General features: G+C 42.2%; 2 protein-coding genes across 3 annotated transcripts; one reads left to right on the top strand and one right to left on the bottom strand.

Moving 5' to 3' along the window:
• The first annotated feature begins 5,107 nt into the window (after nt 1-5,107).
• Nucleotides 5,108-9,413, top strand: LOC115502558 (haptoglobin). Its single transcript, XM_030298048.1, has 5 exons — nt 5,108-5,185; nt 6,289-6,371; nt 6,682-6,783; nt 7,519-7,593; nt 8,500-9,413. The coding sequence occupies exons 1-5, from the start codon at nt 5,181-5,183 to the stop codon at nt 9,276-9,278; spliced, it is 1,044 nt and encodes a 347-aa protein (XP_030153908.1). The 5' UTR covers nt 5,108-5,180; the 3' UTR covers nt 9,279-9,413.
• Nucleotides 9,414-11,445: 2,032 nt separating this feature from the next.
• Nucleotides 11,446-18,876, bottom strand: TXNL4B (thioredoxin like 4B). 2 transcript variants are annotated; one of them, XM_030298049.2, is made up of 4 exons: nt 18,628-18,810; nt 16,547-16,715; nt 15,186-15,337; nt 11,446-13,415 (listed from the first exon to the last, which is right to left on the bottom strand). In XM_030298049.2, exons 2-4 carry the CDS (start codon nt 16,676-16,678, stop codon nt 13,250-13,252), a joined length of 450 nt encoding a protein of 149 aa, XP_030153909.1. In that variant the 5' UTR covers nt 16,679-16,715; nt 18,628-18,810; the 3' UTR covers nt 11,446-13,249. The 2 variants fall into 2 exon arrangements, with proteins under 2 accessions (XP_030153909.1, XP_030153910.1); XM_030298050.1 differs by lacking the exon at nt 18,628-18,810 and adding an exon at nt 18,825-18,876 and having other exon boundaries at nt 13,236-13,415.
• Nucleotides 18,877-18,922: the final 46 nt, after the last annotated feature.

Consider the following 18,922-nt stretch of genomic DNA (forward strand, 5'->3'; position numbering starts at 1 on the left):
TTGTTCTATTCTATTTCTTAGAGAAAGAGTGTGAGTGGGGGAGACAGGCAGAGGGAGAGAGCCCAAAGCTGGGTTGTTAACAATAATTTATTTATATTTACATATGTGATTTTCTCTTATGCCTTCCTCCTGCCTCCCTATGAGAAGTAACATTTTACATTTTGTGTTTTCCATTCTTTTAAAATATTTAAAAATACAGTTTTTGTCTTCTTGGCATCTAGGCCTATAAGACATATTGTTTAGTTCTGCTTGTTTTTAAAAAATTTTTTTGGCCTCAAGAGAAAGAAGTTTATTATTTTTTATGAATTTTTTGTGATAAAGTATATATAACAAATTTTCTGGTAACAGTTCTAAAGTGTACAATTCAATGGCATTAATTACATTTGCAATGTTGTGTAATCATCACTACCATTTCCAAAAATTTTCATCACTCCAAACAGAAACTCTGTACCCATTAAGCAATAATACTCCTCTGTCCCCTCCCCTAGGCTCTGGTAACCTCTACTTTGTGTCTATGAATTTGCCTTTTCTAGATATTTCATAGAAGTAGAATCATACGATATTTGTCTTTTTGTGTCCGGTTTCTTTCACTTAGCATAATATTTGTAGCATGTGCCAGAACTTTTTATAGATGAACAGTAGTCTATTGTACATATATGCCACGTTTTGTTTATCCATTCATTTGTTGAAGGACACTTGGATTGTTTCTACCTTTTGGTTATTGTGAATAATGCTGTCAGGAACATTGATGTACAAGAATCTTTTAGAGACCCTATTTTCAATTATGTTGGCTATATACCTAGAAGTAGAACTGCTGGGTCATATAACAATTCTATGTTTAGCTTTTTGAGGAACCATCATAGTGTTATCCACAGAGACTATACCATTTTATATTCCCTACAGCAGTATACGGCAGTTCCGACTTATTCACACCCTTGCCAACATTTATTATGTATGTATATATGTGTGCATATATATGTATATGCACATATATATATATATACACACATAGATATATGTATTATATAATTTCAAACATATATTTTGAAAAAATATATATTTTAATATATTTATTTTATTTTGTTATTTTGAGAGTGATAGCGCGCACATGTGCAAACAGGGAAGTGGCAGAGAGACAGGGAAAGAGAAGAGAATCCCAAGCAGAGTCCATGCTGTCAGCCCAAGGTCTGACATGGGGCTTGATCCCATGAACTTGAGATCATGACCTGAGCCAATATCAAGAGTTGGATGCTCAACTGACTGAGCCACTCAGGGGCCCAACATATATTTGATTGTAGCCATCCTAGTAGGTATGAGTGCCATGCTGTGTGTGTGTGTGTGTGTGTGTGTGTGTGTGTGTTTATATCAAAGTTTTAAAATAATCTCTACACCTCATGTGGGATTTGAACTCATGACTCTGAGATTGAGAGTGGCATGCTCTTCCGACTGAGCCAGCCAGGTGCCTTGGCATCCTGTGGTTTTGACTTGCACTTCTGTAATGATATTTCCAGTGATGGTGAGCATCTTATCATGTGCTTACGTGCTTATTGGTCATTTGTGTATTTTCTTTTGAAAAAATGTTGGTTCAAATCATTTGCCCATTTTAAAAAGTAATATTTATTTATTTATTTAAAAATTTACATCCAAGTTAGCATATAATGCAATAATGATTTCAGGAGTAGATTCCAGTGATTGATCACCTATGTGTAACACTCAGTGCTCATCCCAACAAATGTCTTCCTTAATGCCTGTTACCCATTTAGCCTATCCCTCCTCCCACAACCCCTCCAGCAACCCTCTGTTTGTTCTCTATGCTTAAGAGTCTCTTATGTTTTGTCTCCCTCCCTGTTTCTATATTAATATTTAAAAACTTTTTTTAATGTTTATTTGAGACAGAGAGAGACAGAGCATGAACGGGGGAGGGTCAGAGAGAGAGGGAGACACAGAATCTGAAGCAGGCTCCAGGCTCTGAGCTGTCAGGACAGAGCCCGATGCAGGGCTCGAACTCACAGAGCGTGAAATCATGACCTGAGCCAAAGTCAGAAGCTCAACCGAGCCACCCAGGCGCCCCTCTATATTATTTTTGATTCCCTTCCCTTATGTTCATCTGTTTTGTACCTTAAACACCTCATATGAATGAAGCCATATGATATTTGTCTTTCTCTGACTAATTTCACTTAGCATAATACCCTCTAGTTCCATCCATGTAGTTGCAAATGGCAAGATTTCATTCTTTTTGATTGCCGAGTAATACTCCATTGTGTACACACACACACACACACACACACACACACACACACACACACACATATCACATCTTCTTTATCCATTCATCCGTCAATGGCATTTGCCTATGTTTTCATTGGATTGTGTTTTTGTTGTTTTTGTAGAATATCTGGATATTAAATCCTTGTCAGAGATATGATTTATAAATATTTCCTCCCACTCATAGATTGTCTTTCCCCTTTCTTGATATTGTCTTTTGATGCACAAAAGTTTTAAATTTATCTATTTTTTGTTGTTGCTTGTGATTTGGATCAAAGAATCTTTTTCCAAGTATGTTTGTTTTTGAGCTCTCTAAAAGTGTTATCATTCTTTTTCTTTAAAAAATTTTTTTAAATGTTTATTTTTGAGAGAGCGTGAGCAGAGGAGAGGCAGAGAGAGATGGAGACACAGAATCTGAGGCAGGCTCCAGGCTCTGGGCTGTTAGCACATAGCCCAATGTGGGGCTCGAACCCACAGACTGTGAGATCATGACCTGAGCTGAAGTTGGATGCTTAACGGACTGAGCCACTCAGGTGCCCCAAAGTGGTATCATTCTTAACGTAATCTCCTGAAACTTGCCACTTTCTTTCAAACTTATGATTTTCCATGTTTTTTCATTGTCTGTTCACTCTCACAGCTGTGTAATACAGATTATCCCTGACTGAAGATGGTTCAACTTAACGAGTTTTTTCTTTCCTCCTTTTTAAAAAAAGTATAGTTGACGTACACTATTCTATTAGTTTTAAATACATAATGATTCAACATTTGTATATAGCATGAAATGCTTATCATGGTAAGTGTAGTTACCATCTGTCACCACACAAAGTTATTCCAATATTATCGAGTATATTCCCTATGCTGTACATAACATCCTTATGACTTAATTTATTTTATAAGTGGAAGTTCATATCTCTTAATCCCATCACCTGGATCACCTAGCTCCTCACCCCCGACTTCTGATTTTTTGACTTTATGATGGTGTGAAAGCAGCATGCATTCAGTAGAAACTGTACTTTGAATTTTGATCTTTGCCCATGCTAGTCATATGCAGGATGATAGTCTCTTGTGATGCTCGGCAGTTTCCAGTCAGCTACACGATCATGAGGGTAAACAATCAATACACTTAATGACCATTCTTTACCCACATAACCACTTTGTTTTTCATTTTCACTACAGTATTCAATAAATTACATGAGATATTCAACGTTTTATTATAAAAAAATTTTTTTTTCAACGTTTTTATTTATTTTTGGAACAGAGAGAGACAGAGCATGAACGGGGGAGGGGCAGAGAGAGAGGGAGACACAGAATCGGAAACAGGATCCAGGCTCCGAGCCATCAGCCCAGAGCCTGACGCGGGGCTCGAACTCACGGACCGTGAGATCGTGACCTGGCTGAAGTCGGACGCTTAACCGACTGCGCCACCCAGGCACCCCTCAACGTTTTATTATAAAGGAGACTTTGAGTGAGATGATTTTGCCCAACTTAGGGCAATGGGATTGTTCTGGGCACATTTAAGGTAGGCCAGGCTAAATTTTGATGCTTGGTAGGTCAGGTGTATCAAATGAATTTGTGACTTACAATATTTTCAACTTAAGATGGTTTATCAGGATGCAGCCCTATCACAAGGCGTGGAAGATCTGTATTCCATTATATGAATATACCACATTATTTAGCCATCCCCCTATTAAAAGTATTTTGAGTACAGTTGACACACAATGTTACATTAGTTTCAGGTGGACAACATAGTGATTCAACATCTCTATATGTTATGCTGTGCTCACCATGAGTGTAGCTACTACCATCGGTCACCTTCCAACACTATTGCAATATGATTAATTGTATTCCCTGTATCTTTTATTCCCATGACCTATTCTTTCCAGAACCGGAAGCTGTATCTCCCTCTCCCCTTCACCCATTTTGTCCATCCTCTCAATCCCTTCCCTCTGGCAGCCATCACTTTGTTCTCAGTATTTATAGGTCTAATTCTGCTTTTTGCTTGTTTGCACCCATTCCCTACTGGTGGACATCTATGCTGTTTCCAGTGATCTTGCTGTTACATCAGTGCCACCACCAATATCTCAAAGTGGTTCTTTTGTACATTATAACTTAAGAACCACTGATCTTTTTTTTTTTTTTTTTTAATGAACAAAGCAGTATTTTATTGAGTTCAATTGAGTAGGACTTGGAATATAGAGTGCAGACATTTGACTGAAGCGTACTGATTTTCCTCACCTGCTGTCTGTATTAATTACTGGATTACAATACCATGAGAACTACTGCCATTGAGCATGGTTTGCAGCAGCCTACAGTACAGCTTTAACCATTTTGTGTGATTTCTTGCAAAGAGCTATCAGAGAAGACAATAAATACATTTTACTGATTTCAGGTTGGAGAAGTTTTAAGCAATAGGGAGATGTCAACACAGGGTGAGGAAGATGATTGTGAAAAGGAAATGCTTTCTTTAGAGCCCTGTCTCAGCCAGGTTGCAGGAACATCTATAAGGCGTTTGAAATAATGCAAAGAAGGGTTTTTTTTTTTTTTTTTTTTCTCAGTGCTGAAAACTCTCCAAAACAAAGAGACACAGATTGACGTTTCCTCCCCCACTCCTGCACAGTGGCTGATTTCGGGAAACACTTGGGCAGCTACAGGGGGTCATGGCGTGGCCAGGCTTCTTTGGGGTTTGTAAAGAAACACCAGGGGCAACTCAAGCGTGAAGCAAGAGCTCAGCTCTTAACAGGGATATTGTTTGTGGCTCTGTTACTGGAAAATGCAGTGACCTTAACAAGGTCAAAGTTGTGTAGACACAGCAATTACGAAACCCAGAAGGGGGTGGAGTGAGATACCGGAGGCATAAAAGCATCAGCAGGTAGCCCCCACAGCACTGCTCTTCCAACCGGCAGGACAAACCAAAGATGAGGTGAGTCCATGGTTCTGCCACTTCCCTCCTTGCCTTGCTCATGTCATCTTTCTCTGTGCACATATTGTACCCACGGGACAGCTCAGGTATGGGGGGAACCAAAGGAGAGATGGAAATCAAGAACAAAGAAATAGGGCCACTGGGCTAAACTATAGCAAATTAAGGGGTTTAGTTTAGCGTGCTAAATCTTCTGCTTTTCTGCGTCCATGAGAATGTGACTTACTCTAAACAGTATCTTTTTCCTCGAGGTTACAAAATTTTCATCTTTACAGGGGATGCCAGAGGCTCCCATAGTAGGCTTTCTGGTATTTAAGATATGTTTATTGGCAGATTTTTTTTTGTTTGTTTTAAAAAAATGTGTAAGACCAATAGTAACACATTTGAGTGACCCAATTAAGGCACTGAGATTTTATCAAAGCAAAAAAAAACCCCCAAAAAACAAACCTTTTTTAAAGGTTGAAATAACAAGACTACATACTTAACTAAGCAATCTCTGTACACTTGGCTTCTGTCAGCAAAACGATTACCTGGTAGTGTCGCCTATGCGTCAATGCCCATGTCTACGGTCATGGGGTTTCCTAAAGGCAAATCATCATAAAATAATAGGAAAACCATAAGTTCTATATATTTAAAACATCTACTTATGGAAAAAATTAAAAAGTCTAGGGAATAGCATAAGAAATCCCTACTTTTCCGTCTTCAAGTTACCCACACTTTATTAGCTATTATCCTGTAGCCCAGCGCCTTTGGTGTCTGAGGCTTTTTTTTTTTTTTTTTTCAGGAGAGCTCATTTATTATTAGCAACTTAATGTTTCCTAAATGCTGCCAGAAATTGAGGCCCACATGCCTATGTACCTTCCTATCTTGGTGGTTCCTCTCTGAGGCTCATGTAGAATACTCAGCAGCACGGACCACACTGGAACCCGAGTGGACTGTGTATATGGGTGCTGGCAGGAGGCAACTTCTTGGTTCTAACACTTCCATGTAGCTTCTTCTCTGGCTGGCTAATGGGAGGGGTGTGTGTGTGTGTGTGTGTGTGTGTGTGTGTGTGTGTGTGTAGCAAGGAGACCAGTTGTGCACCCCTTCTTGTCCTGTCTCTGCAGAGCCCTGGGAGCTGTTGTTGCCCTCCTGTTCTGGGGGCAGCTTTTCGCAGTGGACACTGGCAATGAGACCACGGATAACACAGGTAGGTCTTTGGGTTTGGGTGGAACTGGATGTCCCAGCACTGCTGGGTCTCATTGACCCTATCACATCTGCACCCTCTCTTTGGGAAGAGCCACTTCCTCCTTCTCATCTTAACCTCTGGTATTTCAGTCCCGTGAAGAACACTGGAGAGCCATCCAGAAAAAAGGGGAGATGGCCTTCCCTTTGGCTTCCATTTGAGGTGGAGGGCAGTTGATACGCAGAACAGCTTCTTCTCAACTCTTTTCATGGGTCTCATCCTGGGATGAGTTTCTGAACATGAACCCCCTCTTCCTATTGCATTTCCTTTGCAGAGGTCAGCCTTCCAAAGCCCCCAGAGATTGAGAATGGCTATGCGGAGCACTTTGTTCGTTACCAGTGTAATCCCCTCTATAAACTGCGCACCGAAGGAGACGGTAAGACCTGGACCATGTCCCTGCACCCTCCTCCATCCCGGCCTTTCCATGATGAGTGGGGCCAAGGGTGATGGGCCAGAAAACTTACATGTTCTCCTTGGAACCAGAAGAGGTAGATTCTAATAGCGATTTTGTCACCAGTAGCTGTGGCCTTTTGGGCAAATTAACTTTAGCTCCAAGTTTTCTCCTTTGTTAAGGGGAGGTGATAACATGTAGCCTACTCATCTCAGAGTGAGATCTACATCTCCAAAAGGAGATGTGGTAAAAAAAAAAACAACCAAGGGTGGTGCCAGTGATGACAAGGGGTGGTCCTTAATAGTGAGTACTGTGTTCCCAGCACTGTTCTAAATTCTTGATGTATATCTGCTCACTTAGTTCTTACAAAACCCTCTGAAGAGATACTGTTACTCTCATTTTGCTGATGAGGACACTGAGGTACAGACAGGCTGAATAACTTGCTCAAGTTCAGGTAGCCTGTAAGGTGAACAGGCAGAATTTGAACCCTGGTTCCTACTTTGTACTGTGTCTCCATGACAACAAATCTGTCCTGCTGGGCTTCACTGCCCAACCCCCCCCCCTCCCCCGCACTTGGCTTCTAGTACACTGCTCTTCCCTTCCTCCCTTCCTCCCTCCCTCCCTTCCCCTCTCTTTCTCTGATTCTTTTTAAACACCTCCTCTCCTCATGCTGGGTCCAGATTCAGTGTCTTTTAACTCTTTTCTATCCTTTTGCTTCAGGAGAGTATACATTAAACAGTGAGAAGCACTGGACAAACAAGGCCATTGGAGAGAAACTTCCCGAATGTGAAGCAGGTAGGAAGCCAGGGGCCCTGGGAAGCTGACCAAAGGTAGGTGTTGAGAGTCTAGTGTGTGGGCAGGCACATCCTTCCTGAGTGGCTTCCTCTGAGCATCACAGGGCCAAGATGAGGGACCTGGGAGAACCCAAAATGGCCAGGCCGATAAGTGAGCATTTGGGTGATGGCTCTCCAAAAAAGTGCACTAAGGATCTCCTTCATTTGGGTCTTTGGGGTATTGACTGAATCCACTGTCCACATTGCCCCCAGAGAATCAGAAGGCCCTGTGTATACAGAGAGGCCGCCTAGGCAGCCCAGGGTCAAGTGTACAGCCAGCTCCAGGAAGAACTAGTCATGGGAGGACAGAACAAAAAGAAATCCATGGAAGTATGAGGTAGCAGGTTGGAGACGGGTTAGGACTTCTAGTTCCTGTTATTAGGAAAAGCTACTGCTCCTTCCCTTTCCCTCCTGGGACGGGAGGATTCTGTCTGCCCTCTTCTATGACTAGTGGTGTAGAATCACTAAGCTGCCTTCTAGCTAAAATCTGAGTTCCAGCCAACGCTGCAACAGATGGCTCTTTATTTAGGGAGAATGAATTTTTATAGCTTCTCACCCTCACAATGACTTTTAGGGAAGCATTGAGATTTGAAAATCTCAGCACTACTTGTTTTTTTTTCATGAGTTAGAAAAGCAGGAAATAGAACTGTGCTCTACTGATGTAAACAACTTTATAAAAAAGAGCCACTTTAAACTGTCAACAATGGAAATGGGGGGAGCAGGTGGTAAGGCAAGGAGTGTAAATATTCCTAGCTGTGCAGAAATTAACACAACAGTTTAGACAGCAGCAATTGCCAATGCTTTGCCCCTCTTTCCTACACTGGGAGACTCACATTTCTGCTCCTGACTTTCTTGCTTTCCTTGACAGTGTGCGGAAAGCCCAAGAACCCGGTGGATCAGGTGCAGCGGATCATGGGTGGATCAGTGGATGCCAAAGGCAGCTTTCCCTGGCAGGCTAAGATGGTCTCCCGCCATAATCTCACCTCGGGGGCCACACTGATCAGTGAACAGTGGCTGTTGACCACGGCTAAAAATCTCTTCCTGGGCCATAAAGATGATGCAAAAGCAAAAGACATTGCCCCAACTTTGAAACTCTATGTGGGGAAAAATCAGCCTGTGGAGATTGAGAAGGTGGTTCTCCACCCTAACTACTCCAACGTAGACATCGGGCTCATCAAACTCAAACAGAAGGTGCCCATTGATGAGAGAGTAATGCCCATCTGTCTACCTTCAAAAGATTATGCAGAAGTGGGGCGTGTGGGCTATGTGTCTGGATGGGGGCGAAATACCAACTTTAATTTCACTGAGCTACTGAAGTACGTCATGCTGCCTGTGGCTGATCAAGAGAATTGTGTGAAGCACTACGAAGGCAGCACAGTGCCCGAGAAGAAGTCATCGAAGAGTCCTGTAGGGGTGCAGCCCATACTGAATGAGCACACCTTCTGTGCTGGCTTGTCTGAGTTTCAGGAAGATACTTGCTACGGTGACGCTGGCAGTGCGTTTGCCGTTCACGACGAGGACGACAACACCTGGTATGCAGCTGGAATCCTGAGCTTTGATAAGAGCTGTAGGGTTGCTGAGTATGGCGTGTACGTGAAAGTGCCCTCCATCCTGGCCTGGATTCAGGAAACCACAGCTGGCAACTAATGCTGTCTGGCTGGGAGCCCTAGCCTGACAGCAAGACTTTACTCTGGAAGAGAGGAAACTAGATGGGAGGAGAGGGGATAAAATGGGGTATGAAGCAGTGCTGAGTCAATCAATAAAGGGATTTCTTTTGAGTCATTTCTGTGCTGTTTTTAGCCTCAGGCCTTTTTTATTCTCTCATTTATGGTACAGCAGCAGCTAAGGGGTATAGAGTCTACTAGGAGTGTGGCAGAAAACACCCCAAGCCAACTCAAAATCCGTAAGACGAAACAAACTTTCCCACCCTGGGGATCATACTCATTGAGTGCCTACCAAACAGCAGGCCTCAGAAAGGTCACTGTTACCCTGGTTTCATAGACAAGAAAACAGACTTGGAGAAGTTAAGTGATTGGTTTAAGGCCATACAGCTATTAGATAGTGAGGCTGAATTCACTTTGAACCCAGGTCTGTCTGGATATGAACTTCAGCTCTCTACGCGGTATCCTCTTCTTTGAAGTGTGTTAGGGGAAAGCGTGCGGGCTGATGAGGAAGAGGCTAGCTCAACGTGGGATGAAAACAAGGGTTTTGGCACAGGCAGTATTTAATTATTTGTGCTCCAACACACCAGCACTTCAGAAAACAAAGTAAGATGGGGTAAAGGCAGGCAGGACTTCTGGACTTGCTGAGTCCAGATCATAGTGTGGCCACATGTTTGCCAAGTGCCTTCAGTTCCCTGCCATCGGTCCCTGGTTTCCTTCCAGAGGGGCTTAAAACAGCTGATCCCTAACATCCCTATGAACATTCTGGAACTTGGTAAAGAGTTACAAGTCTCTTCCTCAATAGGGTATGCTTTTCCCAGTTGGAAGAAACCTATCCTTTACTGGGAGCCAAATGCAAGCCACCTGAGTCTTTCTTCCCTTTCACAAAGAAAGGGTCTTGCTATTAAGGGTCTCCCAGAAGAAAGGTTTCAGAACCCCTGTAAACAGAAGGCTCTTCTTCTAACTTCTTCTATTCCTTCCTGCTGTTTATGCCTTCAGTACACTGACCTTTCATTAATGTACCTTTGTGTTCTATGAAAATATGGCCTCTCCTTCTCATGGTATAAAATGCTGATGTCAGTATTCTAGCACCAGGATCTGCCCTTCACTGTGAAGTTGTCCTCAGGTGTACTCTCTAGATCCATCCACACTTTTCAACAGGTTAGAGCTAGTAGAGACCAATGAAGATCTTACATCTATATTCTAAAAGCTGTGAAAGAATAGCCAGAAACTGAAGAATTATACACACACATAAACAAAATATCTCTCAATACAGTTCTTTTTCGGTTGGTATAGCTTTAGCACTAAATTTTCTTGAAGAAAAAACACTCCACTTGTCTTGAAGAACTATCTGATTGCACTAAGTGGCTTCTGGCCACTGTCCCAAAGGAAAACAGTAAGAGAAAACTTTCAGCATTTTCTCAATTCACTTATCATTTCCAGCTTCCTCCCCAGCAGCACCTCCGGCCCTCCTGGTCTACCCCTTGGATTTTAGTGACACTGAACTCCGCGTGGCTCTCTGAACATGTTCTGCTGTCTCCAGCATCTGGGCTTCTTCCTCCTGGCACCCTCTCCTGAATGCCTCTCCCTTTCCACACAAGTACGTCCTACCCTCCTTTGAGGTTTGGGCATTGTCTCCACTACAAAGCCTTCTCCCATTCAGGAGTCATTGTATTTCTGTAGCATGGAGCACAGGGAAGGGCATTTGGTATGAACTCAATCAATACTTGTGGAATGGAAAGTAACTAAGATAGGAACAAAAAACAATAAAAAAAAAGGGGTGCCTGGGTGGCTCAGTCGGTTAAGTGTCCGACTTGAGCTCAGGTCACGATCTCACAGTCTGTGAGCTCGAGCCCCGTGTCAGGCTCTGTGCTGACAGCTCAGAGCCTGGAGCCTGCTTCAGATTCTGTGTCTCCCTCTCTCTCTGACCCTCCCCCGTTCATGCTCTGTCTCTGTCTCAAAAATAAATAAAAACATTAAAAAAAAATTAAAAAAAAATCAGGACTTCAGAGAAACATTCCCTAAAGACCTCAGGAAGAAAGAAGATATGAGAATTTTATGCATGCAAGTTCTAAGTTTTTGTTGGTATCTGAGCACCTACCACATGTCAAACACTGTGTGACTGAAGTTGTGACAGAAAATCCAACTAACAGTGACAGGCAATGAAGACATTTTATTCTTTCTGGAGGGAGGCAGGTTTAGAGTTCACTAAGCAGCTCAATAGCATCATCAAGGACCCAGGTTTTTATTGTTCTTCTCCACACATTCACGTTTCATCCCGGGGCTGGTCCTAATGGTCCTGGGATGGTTGCTACGGTTCCACGTCTTATCCCTGGAGCGGCTCTCTCCTGTCGTCAGCAAAGGATGCAAAAACCCACAGTGGCCTTCCTTCTATGCCACATCAATGAGAACCAGGGCAGGTGGTCATCTCTTCTTGCAGAAAAGGCTTGTAAAGGAAGCACCCAGTAAGGGGAGAATGAACTTGCAGAGACAGTGTTGGTCTGCACAGAGCTGGGACGTCAGCGTCTGGCGAGCAAATCCATGTCTGGCCCACTGCCCTCTGGGTCTGCATCTATTCTTTTGTTCTACAAAGTCAGTATCCAGAGGCCCAGCGAGGTTTTGAGAGAAGCAGGGACTTGTCAAGTGGTGGCAGGTTATGCCAGGGCTGCTGGCAGAGCAAGAATTCTTCATAAAGTTATTAAAATGAGCAAATACCACAAAGATGTTATTTCTAACGATTCTGACATCTCTTTCCAGTCTTGAGTCCTTGAAGTAAAATCCTCTGCTTCAGAAAGCGGCAGAACTTGGACTTCTGGGAGAAATCTGCTGCTACTTACTAATTTGTTTAGCTCAAATTGGGTGCTGGATGGTAAAGGTTCAAAGTCCCATTTCTTGGGCAATTTAATAACAAAAGCTAGTCAAATGAGCAAACTGGGATACTGTTTTAAAAGTTCAAGCCAGATGGGGCACCTGGGTGGCTAAGTCGGTTAAGCATTCGACTTTGGCTCAGGTCATGATCTCACAGTTTGTGAGTTCGAGCCCTGCGTTGGGCTCTGTGCTGACAGCTCAGAGCCAGGAGCCTACTTCAGATTGTGTCTCCCTCTGTCTCTGCCACTCCCCAGCTTGCAATCTCTCTCTCAAAAAATAAAAATAAATTGGGGCGCCTGGGTGGCGCAGTCGGTTAAGCGTCCGACTTCAGCCAGGTCACGATCTCACGGTCCGTGAGTTCGAGCCCCGCGTCAGGCTCTGGGCTGATGGCTCGGAGCCTGGAGCCTGTTTCCGATTCTGTGTCTCCCTCTCTCTCTGCCCCTCCCCCGTTCATGCTCTGTCTCTCTCTGTCCCAAAAATAAATAAACGTTGAAAAAAAAATAAATAAATAAATAAAAGTTTAAACCAGAAAGTTTCCAAAATAAAACATTTTCTCACTATCTGTAGAGAAACATTTATTCCAAGAGAAACTGAGATAACAGGGACTGGAGACAGGAGAGCATGAGATAAATACATGAGTGGAGAAACAGGTGAGGGGGAGGGTGTGTGTGTGGGTACATTTAGGGTAAAAAAATAAGTACTTCTGCTCTTACGGGAAATGATTTTCTATTTTACTTGTATATCAAAGTCAACATAAATATACTAGCCAATGTTTAGAAGGATTCTGTATCATCTTAAGGAATAAAGAGAAGCACAATAAAAATTAAAAAAAAATCACGCTGGGGAAATTGACCCCGGTGGTCTTGACTGCTCTGGGGTTTGCAGGGAATAGACATTTAAGCATCTCTGCCCATCGCAGTGCCAGCGTGGTCTTCTACTTGAGGGTGGGGTATTTTCTACCCAAGTCAGCACTCTTCTCTGCTGGGATGCTGAACACATGTCCAAAGGACTCCAGGAAAACGGCACAGCTGGGTTCAGGTACTGTTTCAAGATGTGCTTTTTTCTTCAACTTTGATAGTAATGAATGCATTAAATGTCTTGATAGAGAAGGTCATATTTGGGAATATTCTTGGGATCAATAGGACTTTGGACAATAAGCTTTCCCCTCATTGCTCCTCGATAAATTACTTCAACCAAATCTATGAAGTCTTGCTTGGTTTTGAAACTTCCCACAAACTTAGTGTGATCGGGAGACCTAGAGAGCACGGGAGAAAAACAACCACGCTCAGAACTTTTAGCGATTTCTTGCTGCAGACCTTCAGGGTAAACAAAATGAAGCACAGTTCTGATACTTTCTGTTCCTGAGGGAGACTTCAGACATAAAGCCCAACATTGATTTCTCCGTTTGTGAGTACAGGGCCTATTTGATACAGGATTAAACGCAGAGCCGTGGGCCACTGGGAGGGCACGTGAGCCCTACCAGGTGAAGAGCCTTCCCTTCAAAATCTACCTCAATTTCTTCTCAGTTCCTTATCAAGTAGAATTCCCTGGGCTTTGGGATGGGCATAGTTGGTTGCCGCTGCTGTTGGCCTTGCCGTGTAGAACCCGTTAACTGGTCACCGTCTCTGAGTTCCCCTCACTTATACTTTTGAGTGGGGGGGTACAAAATCGTTTTTTTTCCCTATTTCAAACATCGGTTATGTTTATTACAGAAATTTTTTAGGAAAAACATTACCAGTGAGGTCAAAGGCCGCATTTTGGTACATATTCTTCCAAAGTGTGTGTGCGTGTGTGTACACACGTGTGTTTCTTTTTTCAAAATCATGGTAATTATACCATGCAAACTATTTTGTAATGTTCCAACTAACATAAAACCTATTTCTTTCAAAGTCATTAAACTTGTATTTACAACATCATATGAAACTGACATCTAGTGTCCTTCTGTGAACATCTAGTTTCTTTCCAAGTATTTTGCTTTCTAAATAATGGTGGGATGAATATTTAGGCAGCCAATTTTGCCCACTTTCATAATTATTTCCCTTTAGATAAATTCTTGGAAATGCAATTGCTAGGTTGAAATTTTTACATATTTAAGTTGGCAAATAGTGTCATAAATCACATTTTAAAAAGACTGCACCAGGGGGGTGCCTGGGTGGCTCAGTCGGTTAAAAGTCCCAGGTCATGATCTCATGGTTGTGAGCCCTGTGAGGGGCTCCACACTGGGCATGGAGCCTGCTTAAGATTCTCTCTCTCCCCCTCCCTCTGCCCCTCCCTACCTTGAGCATGCTCTCAAAAAAAAAAAAAAAAAAAAAAAAAAAAAGATTGCATCAAATTAACTTCTATCACCTGTATCCTAGGAGAATAAACAGCTTTAAAATAAAACAGGTAATGGTTAATGCACTTTCAAGTAGATAATGACAAAACAGATACACAGATCTAAACAAGCAGACACCTGAACCACAGTGAGAAGTGTTAAGAATTATGGACACACTGAAAATACATGTTGAGTGCTAGGATGCTGACTGGATACAACGGAAGGTGTTAAAGACTTCATGGTGCTTATTCTTGACAGAATTGAAGAATGACATCAGAATTCTCTGAGTGGCAGAAGATAGGACACTTGGCCAGAGAGAAACATGTCTCAGTTTGCCAGAAGGAACACTTCTTTCATAAATGCAGCCTACCAGTCCCAAAAGTTTAAGAACAATGACACATTTTGTATTAAATGAAATTCCTAAGAAAGTTTTAAAAAAGCTGTTCTATACTTTCTACACCAAAGGGTAGTTAGTGCTGCACAAACTGTTCAATTGTTTCCTACTTACGTAGGAGGTTAACATTTGCCAATCATACTGGATACGCTGTCATTTTTGTGCCAAAGTTTCACATGACCAAGGAGTGGGTCACCTGAGGACACAGCACCAACACAGGGTTCACAGAGCCACCCTCATAGGCAGGTGAGTTACTGGAACTGCTTGGTTGAAAGAACCCCTCACAGCTGCAATGACTTCAGGTCAATCTAACTTACCCATAATCCACTTTCATGTGCTGCCCATTGAAGAAGAACACAGTAGATGGAATATAACTGATGTCAAAATAGTGCGTGTAAACGGGAGTTTGGTCCACATCTACCAGATATATAGCAGCCATTTTACTCAGGTCAGAAGACGTCTTAGAAAGCTGCAAATAGAGACATGTAGGTTACAATGAGAGAGGCAGCTAAATTTCCCCTGAGTTCCACATTAGACACAATGTAACCTTATCATTCAGACAGGGCCCTGGGTAAACTGTGTGAATACATTTCTCTCTCTTTTTTTTAAAATTGATTTTTGGTTGTAAAAAGCTTTTATAAACTTCTTAGAGATTTATGAAATCCATGTTCGTTTAAACAAAAACAACTCAGAAATATACACGGCAGACACTGAAATTCCCCCCAATCTCCTGCCTTCCAATCCCCCCTTAAATGATAATCATAATAAAAACAGTGAAGGCTTGTCTGGCGGGTTATTACACGTTAAGTGTCCAAAGTGCTTTATGCTTATTATCTCATTTGATCCTTACAACATTCATATGAGGTTATTATAGTCCCCACTTCTTAGATGAGGAAACTGGGTAATCTGCCCCTGGTCACACAACTTAAGTGGTACAGCTGGGATTTGAACTTGGGCAGCTTGGCTTCAGTCTATACTCTTGGCCTCTGATACTCCCTTCCCTCTATGGCTGAGGGTATAATCCTCTGGCCCATTCCTCCCTCAGATTAACACATCAGCATTCATTTTTAATCACAGAAATAAAGATTCTTATACTGGATCCACACTGTGTGTGGCAGCAATAGAAATGGTGTGAAGAGGTGTTAGTTCTGGGATCAGTCTCTCTCTATAACAGAGACAAGAATAACCACATTTTGTCCCATACTCCCCTCCCTACTCATCAGAGTATGAAGACGTGTTATGAAATCAGATTACCATCAGGCACACACTGGAAAAGCTTATTTGCAGGCAGAGAAAAAGAAGTTCGAACCCCAGCTCTGCAAGTCACCTGACGTCCCTGGCATTCATCTCCCTGTGTGGGAGTAGTAACAGTGATGGTAATTATTCCACTGTTGTGAGCACAGAGTAAATAAGTGCTTCTGGTCCTCTACTGCTCTGTTGGTGAAACTGAACTTGGATGGCTACTGGTGGGGAGGGATGTCTAAGACAGATTCAGCAGGATCACGGGTCTGGGGGCTTAGCTCAGGGCAGGCACATGACCAGCTCCTAGTGAAAGCGGCCAGCAAATGAAAAGCAGTATCTCCAGGCCCGGCCACTGCCTTTCATGCACTTTGTAGATGTTGAAGTGAGAACGTACAGACTTTTTAATAAAAACCATTTATTTAAAGAATTCACTTACAATATCATCTAGCTGCAGACAGACTGGATCCTCATCTCTCCCAAATCGGAGAACCAATACCTTCTCTGCAGTACTTTTTATTGCTTGGTCTACTTCTTTTTTGCTAGTTAGCTTGGGCAACAGGAAGCTCATCTTGCCATAATCCAAATATTTATCCTTACTGTCAGTCCTGAAATACAGTTGCAATATTTAAAGACAGATTAAGTGCATGAGTCCTAATTAAAAAAAAAAATTAATTTTGTAGTAGTTAATACACATATATTTTATTCTCAGAGGAAAGAAATAGTTTCATACAACATAGTATCACAACAGTAAAAAAAAAAAAAAAAACAACACACTAAATGCACAAACTGCTGGCAAGTCCACCAGCTTGAAAAGAAACATAAATACAAAAAGGTGTACTGTGGGGGCGCCTGGGTAGCTCAGTCGGTTGAGCGGCCGACTTCGGCTCAGGTCATGATCTCGCGGTCCGTGGGTTCGAGCCCCGCGTCGGACTCTGTGCTGACAGCTCAGAGCCTGGAGCCTGTTTCGGATTCTGTGTCTCCCTCTCTCTGACCCTCCCGCGTTCATGCTCTGTCTCTCTCTGTCTCAAAAATAAATAAACGTTAAAAAAAAAAAAAATAAATAAATCATAAAATACTCAGATAAAAGGGAACTAATCCAATTCCCTCATTTTATAGACTTGTTTGCTTATAGTTTTGGTTCTAGCTACAGCACGGACTAGAATCAAAGCCACCAAATTTCTTCTTCTAAAGTTTTTTATTTTATTTTAGAGGGAGAGAGAGAGTGCGCAAGCGGGGGAGAGAGAATCTTAAGCAAGCTCCACACTCAGCACGGAGCCCATCATGGGGCTCGATCCCACGACTCTGGGATCATGACCTGAGCCGAAATCAAGAGATGGATGCTTAACTGCCTGAGCCATGCAGGTACCCCCAAGCCACCAAATTTCTAGTGCACTGTTCCTTCTGCTATAATAAGCTCCTGTTCTTATGGTTGAGAAACTCTATTTTTGAGTCCATCCAGAATAACTCCACCGGGGTACTTGATATTTTATATTTGGCCCCCAAGTTGGCTAATGTTATGAAAAGGGAGGATTTCTTTATGTGTGTGTGTGTGTGACAAGTCACATTTTAAGACAAGAGTTAATAAAAATGTATATAGGAAATGAAATTGTTCCTGTAATAAGTCATACTTTAAACAGGCAAGCTGATTGCTAGGAAGGACTTCCTCAAATGTCAGTAGCAGAAAAAATTACTGATAAAAGGCAAAGTCAAAGTGAGGATGGATCTATCTCACCCTAGAATTCAAACAGCAACTCCAGTTCTGATAAAGAGGAGGAAAACTAAAGCCACACCTAAGAAAATGTTCATAGCAAGGCATACCAACAGAGACTTCACAAAAGAAGAGGTACAAATGGGCAAAAATATTTGGAAAGTTAAGCTTTACTAGTAAACAAAGAAAAGCAAATGGAAGATTATTTAACAAAGCCATTAAGTTGGCAAAGATGAAACAATATTGCAAGAGTGTGAATAAAGGGCCACACATTCTTACTTGCTGCTGGAATGCAGAGAAGCAAAAACTTTTCCAGAAAGAAAACAATTTGAGCAACAACTCCATTTCTGAGAATTAACTTGACACGTCCACAATGATTTATCACATTCTTAAGGTGAAAAACTGCAAACAACTTAAATAGCCCAAAATAGGAGATTGGAAAAAAATGATAGTACAGTCCTGGAACATACTATTACACAGTTGCTAAATACTGTTACAGATGAACATTTCACATACTGAAAAGTTCTCATGATAAATAAGTTACAAAAGAGTATATAAAGTGTGGTCCCACTGCTGTACAAAACCTAATACAAATGTATACATTTACATAGAAATAACTGGAAATAAACATCCCAAAACACATAGTGGTTATCTCTGTCAGTGAACAGACAGGTGACTTTTATTTACATCGGAGTGAGAGTCTTCTTCCAAACTATTCGATATACATACATACTTAATATATATATGTTTAATGATGCCTGTGGTTGGGCTGCTCCTGGCCCACAAGTGCTAGGGAAAACAACACCTACTTTCTTTGTACAAGTCACCTCCTTCTCTTCCACTTGACTGTTCGCAACCCCGACCGCTTCTCCGAAATGTCGGCACACAGGCGGTTCCCGTCTTCTACACCAAAAGCAGCGACCCTAACTCAAAGTAACCCAGTGTCTGCTGCCCGCCAACTCTGGCGGACCACTTATAAAACCGGAAACGGAAAAAGAATACTCACTGGCAAGTAGATAAACTTGCGGTCCTTCCCCTCAATAGTCCCACAAGCCGACGAGATTATTCGTTACTCTAGTCACCGCCCACTTTGCCCGCCTTTGA

Source organism: Lynx canadensis, chromosome E2, assembly GCF_007474595.2.
Source record: "Lynx canadensis isolate LIC74 chromosome E2, mLynCan4.pri.v2, whole genome shotgun sequence".
Taxonomy (NCBI): domain Eukaryota; kingdom Metazoa; phylum Chordata; class Mammalia; order Carnivora; family Felidae; genus Lynx; species Lynx canadensis.